The following is a 17,782-nucleotide window of genomic DNA, read 5'->3' on the forward strand; positions in this document are numbered from 1 at the left end:
CCAACACTCTAACCACTAGGCTACCTGCTGGTTACTGACCCAACACTCTAACCACTAGGCTACCTGCTGGTTACTGACCCAACACTTTAACCACTAGGCTACCTGCTGGTTACTGACCCAACACTTTAACCACTAGGCTACCTGCTGGTTACTGACCCAACACTTTAACCACTAGGCTACCTGCTGGTTACTGACCCAATACTTTAACCACTAGGCTACCTGCTGGTTACTGACCCAACACTTTAACAACTAGGCTACCTGCTGGTTACTGACCCAACACTTTAACCACTAGGCTACCTGCTGGTTACTGACCCAACACTTTAACCACTAGGATACCTGCTGGTTACTGACCCAACACTTTAACCACTAGGCTACCTGCTGGTTACTGACCCAACACTTTAACCACTAGGCTACCTGCTGGTTACTGACCCAACACTTTAAACACTAGGCTACCTGCTGGTTACTGACCCAACACTTTAACCACTAGGCTACCTGCTGGTTACTGACCCAACACTTTAACCACTAGGCTACCTGCTGGTTACTGACCCAACACTTTAACCACTAGGCTACCTGCTGGTTACTGACCCAACACTTTAACCACTAGGCTACCTGCTGGTTACTGACCCAACACTTTAACCACTAGGCTACCTGCTGGTTACTGACCCAACACTTTAACCACTAGGCTACCTGCTGGTTACTGACCCAACACTTTAACCACTAGGCTACCTGCTGGTTACTGACCCAACACTCTAACCACTAGGCTACCTGCTGGTTACTGACCCAACACTCTAACCACTAGGCTACCTGCTGGTTACTGACCCAACACTCTAACCACTAGGCTACCTGCTGGTTACTGACCCAACACTTTAAACACTAGGCTACCTGCTGGTTACTGACCCAACACTCTAACCACTAGGCTACCTGCTGGTTACTGACCCAACACTTTAACCACTAGGCTACCTGCTGGTTACTAGCCCAACACTCTAACCACTAGGCTACCTGCTGGTTACTAGCCCAACACTCTAACCACTAGGCTACCTGCTGGTTACTGACCCAACACTCTAACCACTAGGATACCTGCTGGTTACTGACCCAACACTCTAACCACTAGGCTACCTGCTGGTTACTAGCCCAACACTCTAACCACTAGGATACCTGCTGGTTACTGACCCAACCCTCTAACCACTAGGATACCTGCTGGTTACTGACCCAACACTCTAACCACTAGGCCACCTGCTGGTTACTGACCCAACACTCTAACCACTAGGCTACCTGCTGGTTACTAGCCCAACACTCTAACCACTAGGCTACCTGCTGGTTACTGACCCAACACTTTAACCACTAGGCTACCTGCTGGTTACTGACCCAACACTTTAACCACTAGGCTACCTGCTGGTTACTGACCCAACACTCTAACCACTAGGCTACCTGCTGGTTACTGACCCAACACTCTAACCACTAGGCTACCTGCTGGTTACTGACCCAACACTTTAACCACTAGGCTACCTGCTGGTTACTGGCCCAACACTTTAACCACTAGGCTACCTGTTGGTTACTGACCCAACACTCTAACCACTAGGCTACCTGCTGGTTACTGACCCAACACTCTAACCACTAGGCTACCTGCTGGTTACCGACCCAACACTTTAACCACTAGGCTACCTGCTGGTTACTGACCCAACACTTTTAACCACTAGGATACCTGCTGGTTACTGACCCAACACTCTAACCACTAGGCTACCTGCTGGTTACTGACCCAACACTCTAACCACTAGGCTACCTGCTGGTTACTGACCCAACACTCTAACCACTAGGCTACCTGCTGGTTACTGACCCAACACTCTAACCACTAGACTACCTGCTGGTTACTATCCCAACACTTTAACCACTAGGCTACCTGCTGGTTACTGACCCAACACTCTAACCACTAGGCTACCTGCTGGTTACTGACCCAACACTCTAACCACTAGGCTACCTGCTGGTTACTGACCCAACACTCTAACCACTAGGCTACCTGCTAGTTACTGACCCAACACTCTAACCACTAGGCTACCTGCTGGTTACTGACCCAACACTCTAACCACTAGGCTACCTGTTGGTTACTGACCCAACACTCTAACCACTAGGCTACCTGCTGGTTACTGACCCAACACTTTAACCACTAGGCTACCTGCTGGTTACTGACCCAACACTCTAACCACTAGGCTACCTGCTGGTTACTGACCCAACATTCTAACCACTAGGCTACCTGCTGGTTACTGACCCAACACTCTAACCACTAGGCTACCTGCTGGTTACTGACCCAACACTCTAACCACTAGGCTACCTGCTGGTTACTGACCCAACACTCTAACCACTAGGCTACCTGCTGGTTACTGGCCCAACACTCTAACCACTAGGCTACCTGCTGGTTACTGACCCAACATCATCATTAGATGAAAGCCTCAACTGAAATTTGACACCAAAAATATTCTAGGTGTGCACCATAGCCTGGCCATAGAGACAGACCAATGTACAGACTCAGTGACCATAGCCTGGCCATAGAGACAGACCAATGTACAGACTCAGTGACCATAGCCTGGCCTGGCCATAGAGGCAGACCAATGTACAGACTCAGTGACCATAACCTGACCATAGAGACAGACCAATGTACAGACTCAGTGACCATAGCCTGGCCTGGCCATAGAGGCAGACCAATGTACAGACTCAGTGACCATAGCCTGGCCTGGCCATAGAGACAGACCAATGTACAGACTCAGTGACCATAGCCTGACCATAGAGACAGACCAATGTACAGACTCAGTGACCATAGCCTGGCCTGGCCATAGAGACAGACCAATGTACAGACTCAGTGACCATAACCTGGCCTGGCCATAGAGACAGACCAATGTACAGACTCAGTGACCATAACCTGGCCTGGCCATAGAGACAGACCAATGTACAGACTCAGTGACCATAGCCTGGCCTGGCCATAGAGACAGACCAATGTACAGACTCAGTGACCATAGCCTGGCCTGGCCATAGAGACAGACCAATGTACAGACTCAGTGACCATAGCCTGGCCATAGAGACAGACCAATGTACAGACTCAGTGACCATAGCCTGACCATAGAGACAGACCAATGTACAGACTCAGTGACCATAGCCTGACCATAGAGACAGACCAATGTACAGACTCAGTGACCATAGCCTGACCATAGAGACAGACCAATGTACAGACTCAGTGACCATAGCCTGACCATAGAGACAGACCAATGTACAGACTCAGTGACCATAGCCTGGCCATAGAGACAGACCAATGTACAGACTCAGTGACCATAGCCTGACCATAGAGACAGACCAATGTACAGACTCAGTGACCATAGCCTGGCCTGGCCATAGAGACAGACCAATGTACAGACTCAGTGACCATAACCTGACCATAGAGACAGACCAATGTACAGACTCAGTGACCATAACCTGACCATAGAGACAGACCAATGTACAGACTCAGTGACCATAACCTATCCATAGAGACAGACCAATGTACAGACTCAGTGTCATTTTATAATAGAGACAGTAGATCTAGTTGGTCTGTCATTATATATTAGAGACAGTACATATAGCTGGTCTGTCATAATATAATAGAGACAGTAGATCTAGCTGGTCTGTCATAATATAATAGAGACAGTTGATCTAGCTGGTCTGTCATAATAGAATAGAGACAATAGATCTAGCTGGTCTCTCATTATATAATAGAGACAGTAGATCTAGCTGGTCTGTCATAATATAATAGAGACAGTAGATCTAGCTGGTCTGTCATAATATATTAGAGACAGTAGATCTAGCTGGTCTGTCATGATATAATAGAGACAGTAGATCTAGCTGGTCTGTCATGATATAAAAGAGACAGTAGATCTAGCTAGTCTGTCATGATATAATAGAGACAGTAGATCTAGCTGGTCTGTCATAATAGAAAAGAGACAGTAGATCTAGCTGGTCTGTCATAATATATTAGAGACAGTAGATCTAGTTCCAGATTATATCCTAGTCTTTCATAATAGAGACAATATATCTAACTCTAGATTATATCCTAGTCTTTCCTAATAGAGACAATATATCTAACTCTAGATTATATCCTAGTCTTTGATAATAGAGACAATATATCTAACTCTAGATTATATCCTAGTCTTTCATAATAGAGACAATATATTTTTATTAGTTTTAGTTATATAGTTATAGTTATATAGTTAGTTATATAGTTAGTTATATAGTTGTAGTTATATAGTTATAGTTATATAGTTAGTTATATAGTTAGTTAAATAGTTATAGTTATATAGTTATAGTTATATAGTTATAGTTATATAGTTAGTTATATAGTTAGTTATATAGTTAGTTATATAGTTAGTTATACAGTTAGTTATATAGTTATAGTTTTATAGCTAGTTATATACTTAGTTATATACTTAGTTATATAGTTATAGTTATATAGTTAGTTATATAGTTATAGTTATATAGTTAGTTATATAGTTAGTTATATAGTTAGTTGTATAGTTAGTTATATAGTTCTAGTTATATAGTTAGATATATAGTTATAGTTATATAGTTAGTTATATAGTTATAGTTATATAGTTAGTTATATAGTTATAGTTATATAGTTAGTTATACAGTTTTAGTTATATAGTTAGTTATATAGTTATAGTTATATAGTTAGTTATATAGTTAGTTATGTAGTTGTAGTTATGTACTTAGTTATATACTTAGTTATATAGTTACAGTTATATAGTTAGTTATATAGTTACAGTTATATAGTTATAGTTATATAGTTATAGTTATATAGTTAGTTATATAGTTAGTTATACAGTTAGTTATATAGTCAGTTATATAGTTATATAGTTAGTTGTATAGTTATAGTTATATAGTTAGTTATATAGTTATAGTTATATAGTTAGTTATATAGTTATAGTTATATAGTTAGTTATATAGTTAGTTATATAGTTATAATTGTATAGTTAGTTATATAGTTAGTTATATAGTTATAGTTATATAGTTAGTTGTATAGTTATAGTTATATAGTTAGTTATATAGTTATAGTTATATAGTTATAGATATATGGTTAGTTGTATAGTTAGTTATATAGTTATAGTTATATAGTTAGTTATATAGTTGGTTATATATTTATAGTTATATAGTTATAGTTCTATAGTTAGTTATATAGTTATAGTTATATAGTTATATAGTTAGTTATAGAGTTAGGGTTATGTAGTTATAGTTATTTAGTTAGTTATATAGTTATAGTTATATAGTTAGTTATATAGTTAGTTGTGTAGTTATAGTTATATAGTTATAGTTATATAGTTAGTTATATAGTTAGGGTTATATAATTATAGTTATATAGTTAGTTATATAATTATAGTTATATAGTTAGTTATTTATTTAGTTATATAGTTATAGTTATATAGTTATAGTTATATAGTTAGTTATATAGTTAGTTATACAGTTAGTTATATAGTTATAGTTATATAGTTAGTTATATAGTTATAGTTATATAGTTAGTTATATAGTTAGGGTTATATAGTTATAGTTATATAGTTATAGTTATATAGTTAGTTATATAGTTATTTATATAGTTACAGTTATATAATTATAGTTATATAGTTAGTTATATAGTTATAGTTATATAGTTAGTTATATAGTTATAGTTATATATTTAGTTATATAGTTAGGGTTATATAGTTATAGTAATATAGTTAGTTATATAGTTATAGTTACATAGTTAGTTATATAGTTATAGTTATATAGTTATAGTTATATAGTTAGTTATATAGTTAGTTATATAGTTATAGTTATATAGTTAGTTATTTAGTTAGTTATATAATTATAGTTATATAGTTAGTTATATAGTTATAGTTATATAGTTAGTTATATAGTTAGTTATATAGTTATAGTTATATATTTAGTTATATAGTTATAGTTATATAATTATAGTTATATAGTTAGTTATACAGTTAGGGTTATGCAATTATAGTTATATAGTTAGTTATACAGTTAGGGTTATGCAATTATAGTTATATAGTTAGTTATATAGTTATAGTTATATAATTATAGTTATATAGTTATTTATATAGTTATAGTTATATAATTATAGTTATATAGTTAGTTATACAGTTAGTTATATAGTTAGTTATATAGTTAGTTATATAGTTAGTTATTTAGTTATAGTTATATAGTTAGTTATATAGTTAGTTATACAGTTAGTTATATAGTTATAGTTATATAGTTAGGGTTATATAGTTATAGTTATATAGTTAGTTATATAGTTATAGTTATATATTTAGTTATATAGTTAGGGTTATATAGTTATAGTAATATAGTTAGTTATATAGTTATAGTTACATAGTTAGTTATATAGTTATAGTTATATAGTTATTTATATAGTTATAGTTATATAATTATAGTTATATAGTTAGTTATATAGTTATAGTTATATAATTATAGTTATATAGTTAGTTATATAGTTATAGTTATATAGTTAGTTATATAGTTAGGGTTATGCAATTATAGTTATATAGTTAGTTATATAGTTAGTTATATAGTTATAGTTATATAGTTAGTTATATAGTTAGTTATATAGTTAGTTATATAGTTAGTTATATAGTTATAGTTATATAGTTAGTTATATAGTTAGTTATATAGTTATAGTTATATAGTTAGTTATTTAGTTAGTTATATAGTTATAGTTATATAGTTAGTTATATAGTTATAGTTATATAGTTAGTTATATAGTTAGTTATTTAGTTATAGTTATATAGTTAGTTATAGTTATATAGTTAGTTATATAGTTAGGGTTATATAGTTATAGTTATATAGTTAGTTATATAGTTAGTTATTTAGTTATAGTTATATAGTTAGTTATAGTTATATAGTTAGTTATATAGTTAGAGTTATATAGTTATAGTTATATAGTTAGTTATATAGTTATATAGTTAGTTATATAGTTATAGTTATATAGTTATAGTTATATAGTTATAGTTATATAGTTATAGTTATATAGTTAGTTATATAGTTATAGTTATATAGTTATAGTTATATAGTTAGTTATATAGTTATATTTATATAGGTAGTTATATAGTTAGGGTTATGTAGTTATAGTTATTTAGTTAGTTATATAGTTATAGTTATATAGTTAGTTAAATAGTTAGGGTTATATAGTTAGTTAAATAGTTAGGGTTATATAGTTATAGTTATATAGTTAGTTATATAGTTAGTTATATAGTTATAGTTATATAGTTAGTTATATAGTTAGGGTTATTTAGTTAGTTATATAGTTATAGTTATATAGTTAGTTAAATAGTTAGGGTTATATAGTTATAGTTATATAGTTAGTTATATAGTTAGTTATATAGTTATAGTTATATAGTTAGTTATATAGTTATAGTTATTTAGTTAGTTATATAGTTATAGTTATTTAGTTAGTTATATAGTTATAGTTATATAGTTAGTTATATAGTTATAGTTATATAGTTAGTTATATAGTTATAGTTATATAGTTAGTTATATAGTTAGTTATATTGTTATAGTTATATAGTTAGTTATATAGTTATAGTTATATAGTTAGGGTTATATAGTTATAGTTATATAGTTAGTTACATAGTTAGTTATATAGTTATAGTTATATAGTTAGTTATATAGTTATATAGTTAGTTATATAGTTATAGTTATATAGTTAGTTATATAGTTAGTTATATAGTTAGGGTTATATAGTTATAGTTATATAGTTAGTTATATAGTTATAGTTATATAGTTAGTTATTTAGTTAGTTATATAGTTATAGTTATATAGTTAGTTATATAGTTATATAGTTAGTTATATAGTTAGTTATATAGTTAGGGTTATATAGTTATAGTTATTTAGTTAGTTATATAGTTACAGTTATTGTTAACATGTAGCTATTTGAGTCTGTATCTCACATCACAAAGTAACATGTCCTACCCTGTGATGTGCTGCAGGTGAGAGCAGCTAGAACAGGAGGACATGTTACTATTATAGAACAGGTGGAGATCCATTATGGAACCTTCTTTACTAAGAGAATCAGGACTGGAGACTGACATGAAGTCACAACCAGTGAAGAGACAGGAAGAAATGTTACTATTATAGAACAGGTGATGATTATAGAGAAATGTTACTATTATAGAACAGGTGATGAATATAGAGAAATGTTACTATTATAGAACAGGTGATGAATATAGAGAAATGTTACTATTATAGAACAGGTGATGAATATAGAGAAATGTACTCACCTCCACCTTGTCCGAGGCTACAGTATACCAGTGTACTCAACAGCACTGAAACACACAGAGAGAACTATCACTATGGTACATGATGTAAACACTGAAACACACAGAGAGAACTATCACTATGGTACATGATGTAAACACTGAAACACACAGAGAGTACTATTAAATAGCTGTCCCAAAAACTCAAATGTTTCCTGAGCCTTCTTATATGAGACCTGTTGGGGATGAATCAGAATTAATTAGGTAACATTGATAAATAAGATGTTTTATTTACATAATAATGCTTATGGTGAGATATTTGTCATTAGGATGTCTTCTTTCGGATAATACTGTTGGCAGTTTGCAGTTATCCCTGCTCTGCTAGGGCTTAGTCACTACGGGCCCAGAGAGGAGAGAGGTCAAGCTTGTCTTCATATGTCAATGTATCTGTTAAACCATGTGATGCTATGAAGAATATCAGAAGAGGAGGAGGACAGAATGGAGGCTTGTCTTCTTATGGGAATGTGTCTGTAACTATTGTATGTCCCCTCTGAGGTTGCCCTAATCTTGATTTAGTATATGACCTAGGAGGCTGTGTTTTTTCTGATCTTGTCCAGGAGGGGGTGTATTTGAGATGGGAGTATCTAGAATTGACAATTGATATATGCCATTGGATGAGGTAATGGTTTGGTCCTAAGTGGTACCAAGAACAAGATAGGAACTTCGTTTAGGAGACCAAACTGAACGATAATTTATAGCTAATGCTATCTGGCTATGGGATACTCCTCTTTCAAGTAAAAGGTTCTTTGTGAACTGTTCCTGAGATCTGTGTTTCGTCATGTGAGTTGAGGTGGGTGTGTCTTGGCTATAAATGATACTAAGAGGTCTGCACAACGCATCACCGGGGGAAAACTACCTGACCTCCAGGACACCTACACCACCCGATGTCACAGGAAGGCCATAAAGATCATCAAGGACAACAACCACCCGAGCCACTTCCTGTTCACCACGCTATCATCCAGAAGGCGAGGTCAGTACAGGTGCATCAAAGCTGGGACCGAGAGACTCAAAAACAACTTCTATCTCAAGGCCATCAGACTGTTAAACAGCCACCACTAACATTGAGTGGCTGCTGCCAACACACTGACTCAACTCCAGCCACTTTAATAATGGAAATTGATGGGAATTGATGTAAAATATATCACTAGCCACTTTAAACAATGCTACTTAATATAATGTCTACATACCCTACATTATTTATCTCATATGTATACGTATATACTGTACTCTATATCATCTACTGCATCTTTATGTAATACTTGTATCACTAGCCACTTTAAACTATGCCACTTTGTTTACATACTCATCTCATATGTATATACTGTACTCGATACCATCTACTGCATCTTGCCTATGCCGCTCTGTACCATCACTCATTCATATATCTTTATGTAGATATTCTTTATCCCTTTACACTTGTGTGTATAAGGTAGTAGTTTTGGAATTGTTAGCTAGATTACTCGTTGGTTATTACTGCATTGTCGGAACTAGAAGCACAAGCATTTCGCTACACTCGCATTAACATCTGCTAACCATGTGTATGTGACAAATAAAATGTGATTTGATTTGATTTGACATACAACAATTAATGCTGAAGCAGGGAACAGAGCTGGGGAACAGACAGATATAGGGGCGGTAATGACACAGGTGATTGAGTCCAGGTGAGTGCAACAAATCGCTGATGCGCATGACGAGGGAAGCAGGGGTGCGTAATGATGGTGGCAGGAGTGCGTAGTGCTGGGCAGCCTGGCACCCTCGAGTGGAGGGGAGGGTGAGCGGGAGCAGGCGTGCGTAATGATGGTGGCAGGAGTACGTAGTGCTGGGCAGCCTGGCAGCCTCGAGTGCCAGGGAGGGTGAGCGGGAGCAGGCGTGCGTAATGATGGTGGCAGGAGTACGTAGTGCTGGGCAGCCTGGCAGCCTCAAGTGCCAGGGAGGGAGAGCGGGAGCAGGCGTGCGTAATGATGGTGGCAGGAGTGTGTAATGCTGGGCAGCCTGGCACCCTCATCACCAGGGAGGGAGAGCGGGAGCAGGCGTGCGTAATGATGGTGGCAGGAGTGTGTAGTGCTGGGCAGCCTGGCAGCCTCGAGTGCCAGGGAGGGAGAGCGGGAGCAGGCATGACAACTATACATTTTGTCTAATTTTGACAGACAGGTTCATTTCAAGCTAAAGTGTACTGTTAGCTAGCTATATGTCTTAAGCTAAAGTGTACTGTTAGCTAGCTATCTGTCTTAAGCTAAAGTGTACTGTTAGCTAGCTATCTGTCTTAAGCTAAAGTGTACTGTTAGTTAGCTATATGTCTTAAGCTAAAGTGTACTGTTAGCTAGCTATATGTCTTAAGCTAAAGTGTACTGTTAGCTAGCTATATGTCTTAAGCTAAAGTGTACTGTTAGCTAGCTATATGTCTTAAGCTAAAGTGTACTGTTAGCTAGCTATATGTCTTAAGCTAAAGTGTACTGTTAGCTAGCTATATGTCTTAAGCTAAAGTGTACTGTTAGCTAGCTATATGTCTTAAACTAAAGTGTACTTTTAGCTAGCTATCTGTCTTAAGCTAAAGTGTACTGTTAGCTAGCTAGCTAATGTTAACTGGCTCCCTAGCTGAAGTTATTATTCATTTCCCAGGGCCGTTTGCTGTTCTAGTTAGATCCAAGATCGTCAAGTTATTAAGCTATATAGATATTAAAACATATACATATTAAACGATATAGATATTAAACCATGTAGATATTAAACTATATAGATATTAAACTATATAGATATTAAACTACGTAGATATTCAACTATATAGATATTCAACTATATAGATATTAAACTATATAGATATTTAACTATATAGATATTAAACAATACAGATATTAAACTATATACAGTTGAAGTCGGATGTTTACATACACCTTAGCCAAATACATTTAAACTCATATAAACTCAGTTTTTCACAATTCCTGACATTTAATCCTAGTAAAAAATGCCCTGTTTTAGGTCAGTTAGGATCACCACTTTACATTAAGAATGTGAAATGTCAGAATAATAGAAGAGAGAATGATTTTTTTTCAGCTTCACATTCCCAATAGGTCAGAAGTTTACATAATTTGTACTTGGTTGTTGTTGCCTTTAAATTGTTTAACTTGGGTCAAATCTTTCAGTTCACAAGCTTCCCACTTTGAGTTGGGTGAATTTTGGCCCATTTCTCCTGACAGTCAGGTTTGTAGGCCTCCGTGCTCACAAGCGCTTTTTCAGTTCTGCCCACAAATGTTCTATAGGATTGAGGTCAGGGCTTTGTTATGGCCACTCCAATACCTTGACTTTGTTGTCCCTAAGCCAACTCATTGTCCATTTGGAAGACCCATTTACGACCAAGCTTTAACTTCCTAGCTGATGTATAGAGATGGTGCTTCAATATATACACATCATTTTCCTTCCTCATGATGCCATCTATTTTGTGAAGTGCACCAGTCCCTCCTGGAGCAAAGCACCCCCACAACATGATGCTGCCATCCCCATGCTTCACGGTTGGGGTGGTGCTCTTCGGCTTGCAAGCATCCACCTTTTTCCTCCAAACATAACTATTTTTGTTTCATCAGACCATTTCTCTAAAAATTACCATCTTTGTCACTGTGTGCAGTTGCAGACCGTAGTCTGTTTTTTTTATGGCGTTTTTGGAGAAGTGGCTTCTTCCTTGCTGAATTGCCTTTCAGGTGATGTCGATATTGGACTCTGTGAAAATAGATACTTTTGTTCCTGTTTTTCATCAGACCAGAGGACATCTCTCCAAAAAGAACGATCTTTGTCCACATGTGCAGTTGCAAACCGTAGTCTGGCTTTTTATGGCGGTTTTGGAGCAGTGGCTTCTTCCTTGCTGAGCGGCCTTTCAGGTTATGTCGATATAGGACTCGTTTTACTGTGGATATAGTTACTTTTGTTCCTGTTTCCTCCAGCATCTTCACACGGTCCTTTGCTGATGTTCTGGGAATGATTTGCAATTTTCGCACCAAAGTACGTTCATCTCTAGGAGACAGAACGCGTCTCCTTCCTGAGCGGTGTGACAGCTGTGTTGTACCATGGTGTTTATACTTGCGTACTATTGTTTGTACAGATGAACATGGTACCTTCAGGGGTTTGGAAATTGCTCCCAAGGATGAACCAGACTTGTGGAGGTCTGCAATTTTTTCTGAGGTCTTGGCTGATTTCTTTTGATTTTCCCATGATGTCAAGCAAAGAGGCACTGAGTTTGAAGGCAGGCCTTGAAATACATCCACAGGTACACCTCCAATTGATTCAAATTATGTCAATTAGCCTGTCAGAAGCCTCTAAAGCCATGACATAAAGTAAAGGAATTTTCCAAGCTGTTTAAAGGCACAGTCAACTTAGTGTATGTAAACTTCTGACCCACTGGAATTGTGATACAGTGAATTATAAGTGAAATAATCTGACTGCAAACAATTTTTGGGAAAATGACTTGTGTCATGCACAAAGTAGATGTCCTAACCGACTTTCCAAAACTATAGTTTGTTAACAAGAAATGTGGTGTGATTGAAAAACGAGTTTTAATGACTCCAACATGTGTATATAAACTTTTGACTTTAACTGTAGATATTAAACAGATTTTAGCTCGTAGATGTCCATCTCACCTGCCGACACACACACACACACACACACACACGCGCGCACACGCGCACACGCACACACGTACACACACACACACGCACACGCACACGTACACACACGCACACACGCACACACGTACACACGTACACACACACGCACACGTACACGTACACGTACACACACGCACGCACGCACGCACGCACGCACACACGCACGCACACACGTACACACGTGCACACACGTACACACGTACACACACACACACACACACACACACGTACACGTACACGTACACACACACACGTACACACGCACACACGCACACACGTACACACGTACACACGTACACACGTACACACGTACACACGTACACACACACACACACACACACACACACACACACACAGACTACTTACAGATCTGCCAGCAGAGTGGTGTGAGTTCCATCCTGTCTTGATGCTGAGTGAGACTGTGTTCTCCAGTTACAGACATATAGACCCTCCTCCTCTTTCATGTTCTGACCACACAAGACCCTGCTGACGACGTGGTGAAACAGAGGAAGAGAGAGTAGATTATCTTGTCTATAGTTCCTCTACCACTGTATATTTCTTCATTGCCACTTCTCCCACCCCTGGACTAGGATCATATCCATTAAAGCCAACCATTCCCATGTGCTCAACTGTGTTATTCTGAGAGGACTGACCTCTAACCCCTACTGTCAGACACTACTGTAGATCTGAGAGGACTGACCACTAACCCCTATTGTCAGACACTACTGTAGATCTGAGAGGATTGACCTCTATCCCCTACTATCCATTACTACTGTAGATCTGAGAGGACTGACCTCTAACCCCTACTATCAGACACTACTGTAGATCTGAGAGGATTGACCTCTAACCCCTACTTTCAGTCACTACTGTAGATCTGAGAGGATTGACCTCTAATCCCTACTCCGTATGTGTGGTTCCCACCATGAAGCATGGAGGAGGAGGTGTGATGGTGTGCGGGTGCTGTGCTGGTGACACTGTCTGGTTTGCACTTACTGGGACTATCATTTGTTTTTCAATAGGACAATGACCCAACACACCTCCAGTCTGTGTAAGGGCTATTTAACCAAGACAGAGAGTGATGGATTGCTGCATCAGATGACCTGGCCTCCACAATCACCCGACCTCAACCCAATTGAGATGGTTTAGGATGAGTTGGACCGCAAAGTGAAAAGCATTCCAGTTGAAGCTGGTTGAGAGAATGCCAAGAGTGTGGAAAGCTGACATCAAGGCAAAATCAAATCAAATCGTATTTGTCACGTGCGCTGAATACTCAATACAACACCTTACTGTGAAATGCTGAAGCCCTGTTTACTGACAAGCCCTTAACAACAATGCAGTTCAAGAAATAGAGTGAGGAAAATATTGACTAAATAAACTAAAGTGAAAAAAAATCTAATCAAAAAGTAACACAATAAAATGACAACAATAATGAGGCGATATACAGGGGGTACCGGTACAGAGTCAATGTGGAGGCTATATACATGGGGTACCGGTACAGAGTCAGTGTGGAGGCTATATACAGGGGGTACCGGTACAGAGTCAATGTGGAGGCTATATACAGGGGGTACCGGTACAGAGTCAATGTGGAGGCTATATACAGGGGGTACCGGTACAGAGTCAGTGTGGAGACTATATACAGGGTATTACGGTACAGAGTCAGTGTGGAGACTATATACAGGGGTACCGGTACAGAGTCAATGTGGAGGCTATATACAGGGGTACCGGTACAGAGTCAATGTGGAGGCTATATACAGGGGTACCGGTACAGAGTCAGTGTGGAGACTATATACAGGGGTACCGGTACAGAGTCTATGTGGAGGCTATATACAGGGGGTACCGGTACAGAGTCAATGTGGAGGCTATATACAGGGGGTACCGGTACAGAGTCAATGTGGAGGCTATATACAGGGGGTACCGGTACAGAGTCAATGTGGAGGCTATATACATGGGGTACCGGTACAGAGTCAATGTGGAGGCTATATACAGGGGTACCGGTACAGAGTCTATGTGGAGGCTATATACAGGGGGTACCGGTACAGAGTCAATGTGGAGGCTATATACAGGGGGTACCGGTACAGAGCCAATGTGGAGGCTATATACAGGGGGTACCGGTACAGAGTCAATGTGGAGGCTATATACAGGGGGTACCGGTACAGAGTCAATGTGGAGGCTATATACAGGGGGCACTGGTACAGAGTCAATGTGGAGGCTATATACAGGGGTACCGGTACAGAGTCTATGTGGAGGCTATATACAGGGGGTACCGGTACAGAGTCAATGTGGAGGCTATATACAGGGTATTACGGTACAGAGTCAATGTGGAGGCTATATACAGGGGGTACCGGTACAGAGTCAATGTGGAGGCTATATACAGGGGGTACCGGTACAGAGTCAATGTGGAGGCTATATACAGGGTATTACGGTACAGAGTCAATGTGGAGGCTATATACAGGGTGTTACGGTACAGAGTCAATGTGGAGGCTATATACAGGGGTACCGGTACAGAGTCAATGTGGAGGCTATATACAGGGGTACTGGTACAGAGTCAATGTGGAGGCTATATACAGGGGTACCGGTACAGAGTCAATGTGGAGGCTATATACAGGGGGTACCGGTACAGAGTCAATGTGGAGGCTATATACAGGGGGTACCGGTACAGAGTCAATGTGGAGGCTATATACAGGGTATTACGGTACAGAGTCAATGTGGAGGCTATATACAGGGTGTTACGGTACAGAGTCAATGTGGAGGCTATATACAGGGGGTACCGGTACAGAGTCAATGTGGAGGCTATATACAGGGGGTACCGGTACAGAGTCAATGTGGAGGCTATATACAGGGGGAGGCTACCGGTACAGAGTCAATGTGGAGGCTATATACAGGGGTACCGGTACAGAGTCAATGTGGAGGCTATATACAGGGGGAGGCTACCGGTACAGAGTCAATGTGGAGGCTATATACAGGGTATTACGGTAATGTGGAGGCAGAGTCAGAGTCAATGTGGAGGCTATATACAGGGTATTACGGTACAGAGTCAATGTGGAGGCTATATACAGGGTATTACGGTACAGAGTCAATGTGGAGGCTATATACAGGGGGTACCGGTACAGAGTCAATGTGGAGGCTATATACAGGGTATTACGGTACAGAGTCAATGTGGAGGCTATATACAGGGGGTACCGGTACAGAGTCAATGTGGAGGCTATATACAGGGGGTACCAGTACCAAGTCAATGTGGAGGTGCAGGTTAGTCGAAGTCATTTGTAAAGTGACTATGCATAGATAATATTCAGCGAGTAGCAGCAGTGTAAAAACAAGGGGGTAATATAAATAGTCTGGGTGGCCATTTGATTAATTGTTCAGCTGTCTTATGGCTTGGGGGTAGAAGGCTGTCGAGGAGCCTTTTCTTCCTAGACTTGGCACTCCGGTACCTCTTGCCGTGCGGTAGCAGAGAGAACAGTTTATGACTTGGGTGACTGGAGTCTTTAACAATTTTTTGGGCTGTCCTCTGACACCGCCTAGTATATAGGTCCCTCTGTAGTGCCATACAGTCGAGATGCCGAGCAGTTGCCATACCAGGTGGTGATGAAACTGGTCAGGAGGCTCTCGATGGTGCAGCTGTAGAACTTTTTGAGGATCTGGGGACCCATGACAAATCTTTTCAGTCTTCTGAGGGGGAAAAGGTGTTGTCGTGCTCTCTTCACGACTGTCTTGGTGTGTTTGAACCATGATAGTTTGTTGGTTATGTGGATACCATGGAACTTGAAGCTCTCGATCCGCTCCACTGCAGCCCCATCAATGTTAAGGGGGCCTGTTCGGCCCTCCATTTCTCTAAGGCTACGATCATCTCATTTGTCTTGCTCACATTGAGGGAGAGGTTGCTGTCCTGGCACCACTCTGCAAGGTCTATGACCTCCTCCCTGTAGGCTGTCTCATCGTTGTCAGTGATCAGGCCTACCACTGTTGTGTAGTCAGCAAACTTAATGATGGTGTTGGAGTCGTGCTTGGCCACGCAGTAGTGGGTGAACAGGGAGTATAGTAGGGGACTAAGCATGCAACACTGAGGGGCCCCAGTGTTGAGGATCAGCATGGCAGATGTGTTGTTGCCTACACTTACCACCTGGGGCGGCCCGTCAGGAAGTCCAGGATCCAGTTGCAGATGGAGGCGTTTAGTCCCAGGATCCTTAGCTTAGTGATGAGCTTTGTTGGGCAACATGGTATTGAATGCTGAGCTGTAGTCAATGAACAGTATTCTCAGACAGGTGGGTGGATACTTTGAAGATTCTCAAATATAAAATATATTTTGCTTTGTTTAACATTTTTTTGGTTACTACATGATTCCATATGTGTTGTGTCATTGTTTTGATGTATTCACCTTTATTCTACATTGAAGACAATAGTATGTATGAAGATTAACCATTGAATGTGTCGGTGTGTCCAAACTTCTGACTGGTACTGTATATATTTTATATTTATTTATTGTCTGTGTATATCTATCTATCAACAGTGGCCAGAAAAAGTATGTGAACCCTTTGGAATTACCTGGATTTCTGCATATATTGGTCATTTGATCTGATCTGCATCTAAGTAACAACAGTAGACAAACACAGTGTGCTTAACTCTTGTGTTGTCTTAAGGGTAAAACATGACCTGCCACTGTGTTTAACAGCAGAGAAAACCCCCTTTGTTCATCATTTTGACCCTGCTGTTATAAAATCATTTACACACCACAAAAACCACAAATACACAAACACACACACACACACACACACACAATGACAAATTGAGATTATGTGTGCTACCGATTGAACTCAG

The 17,782-nt window shown here is 38.9% G+C and overlaps 1 protein-coding gene across 1 annotated transcript in view; it reads right to left on the reverse strand.

Annotated features, from left to right (window-relative positions):
• LOC115118359 (butyrophilin-like protein 10) overlaps positions 1 to 13,396 on the reverse strand; it is an 804,641-nt gene extending 791,245 nt beyond the window's left edge. Inside the window, exons 1-2 of the mRNA XM_065025989.1 lie at positions 13,334 to 13,396; positions 8,280 to 8,324 (exon numbers count right to left, since the gene is read on the reverse strand). Of these exons, the coding sequence (XP_064882061.1) occupies positions 8,280 to 8,324; positions 13,334 to 13,364 (76 nt within the window). The 5' untranslated portion in view covers positions 13,365 to 13,396. The remainder of the gene's footprint in view (positions 1 to 8,279; positions 8,325 to 13,333) is intronic.
• Positions 13,397 to 17,782: the final 4,386 nt, after the last annotated feature.

The sequence above is a fragment of the Oncorhynchus nerka genome, linkage group LG12 (assembly GCF_034236695.1).
Source record: "Oncorhynchus nerka isolate Pitt River linkage group LG12, Oner_Uvic_2.0, whole genome shotgun sequence".
Lineage (NCBI taxonomy): Eukaryota > Metazoa > Chordata > Actinopteri > Salmoniformes > Salmonidae > Oncorhynchus > Oncorhynchus nerka.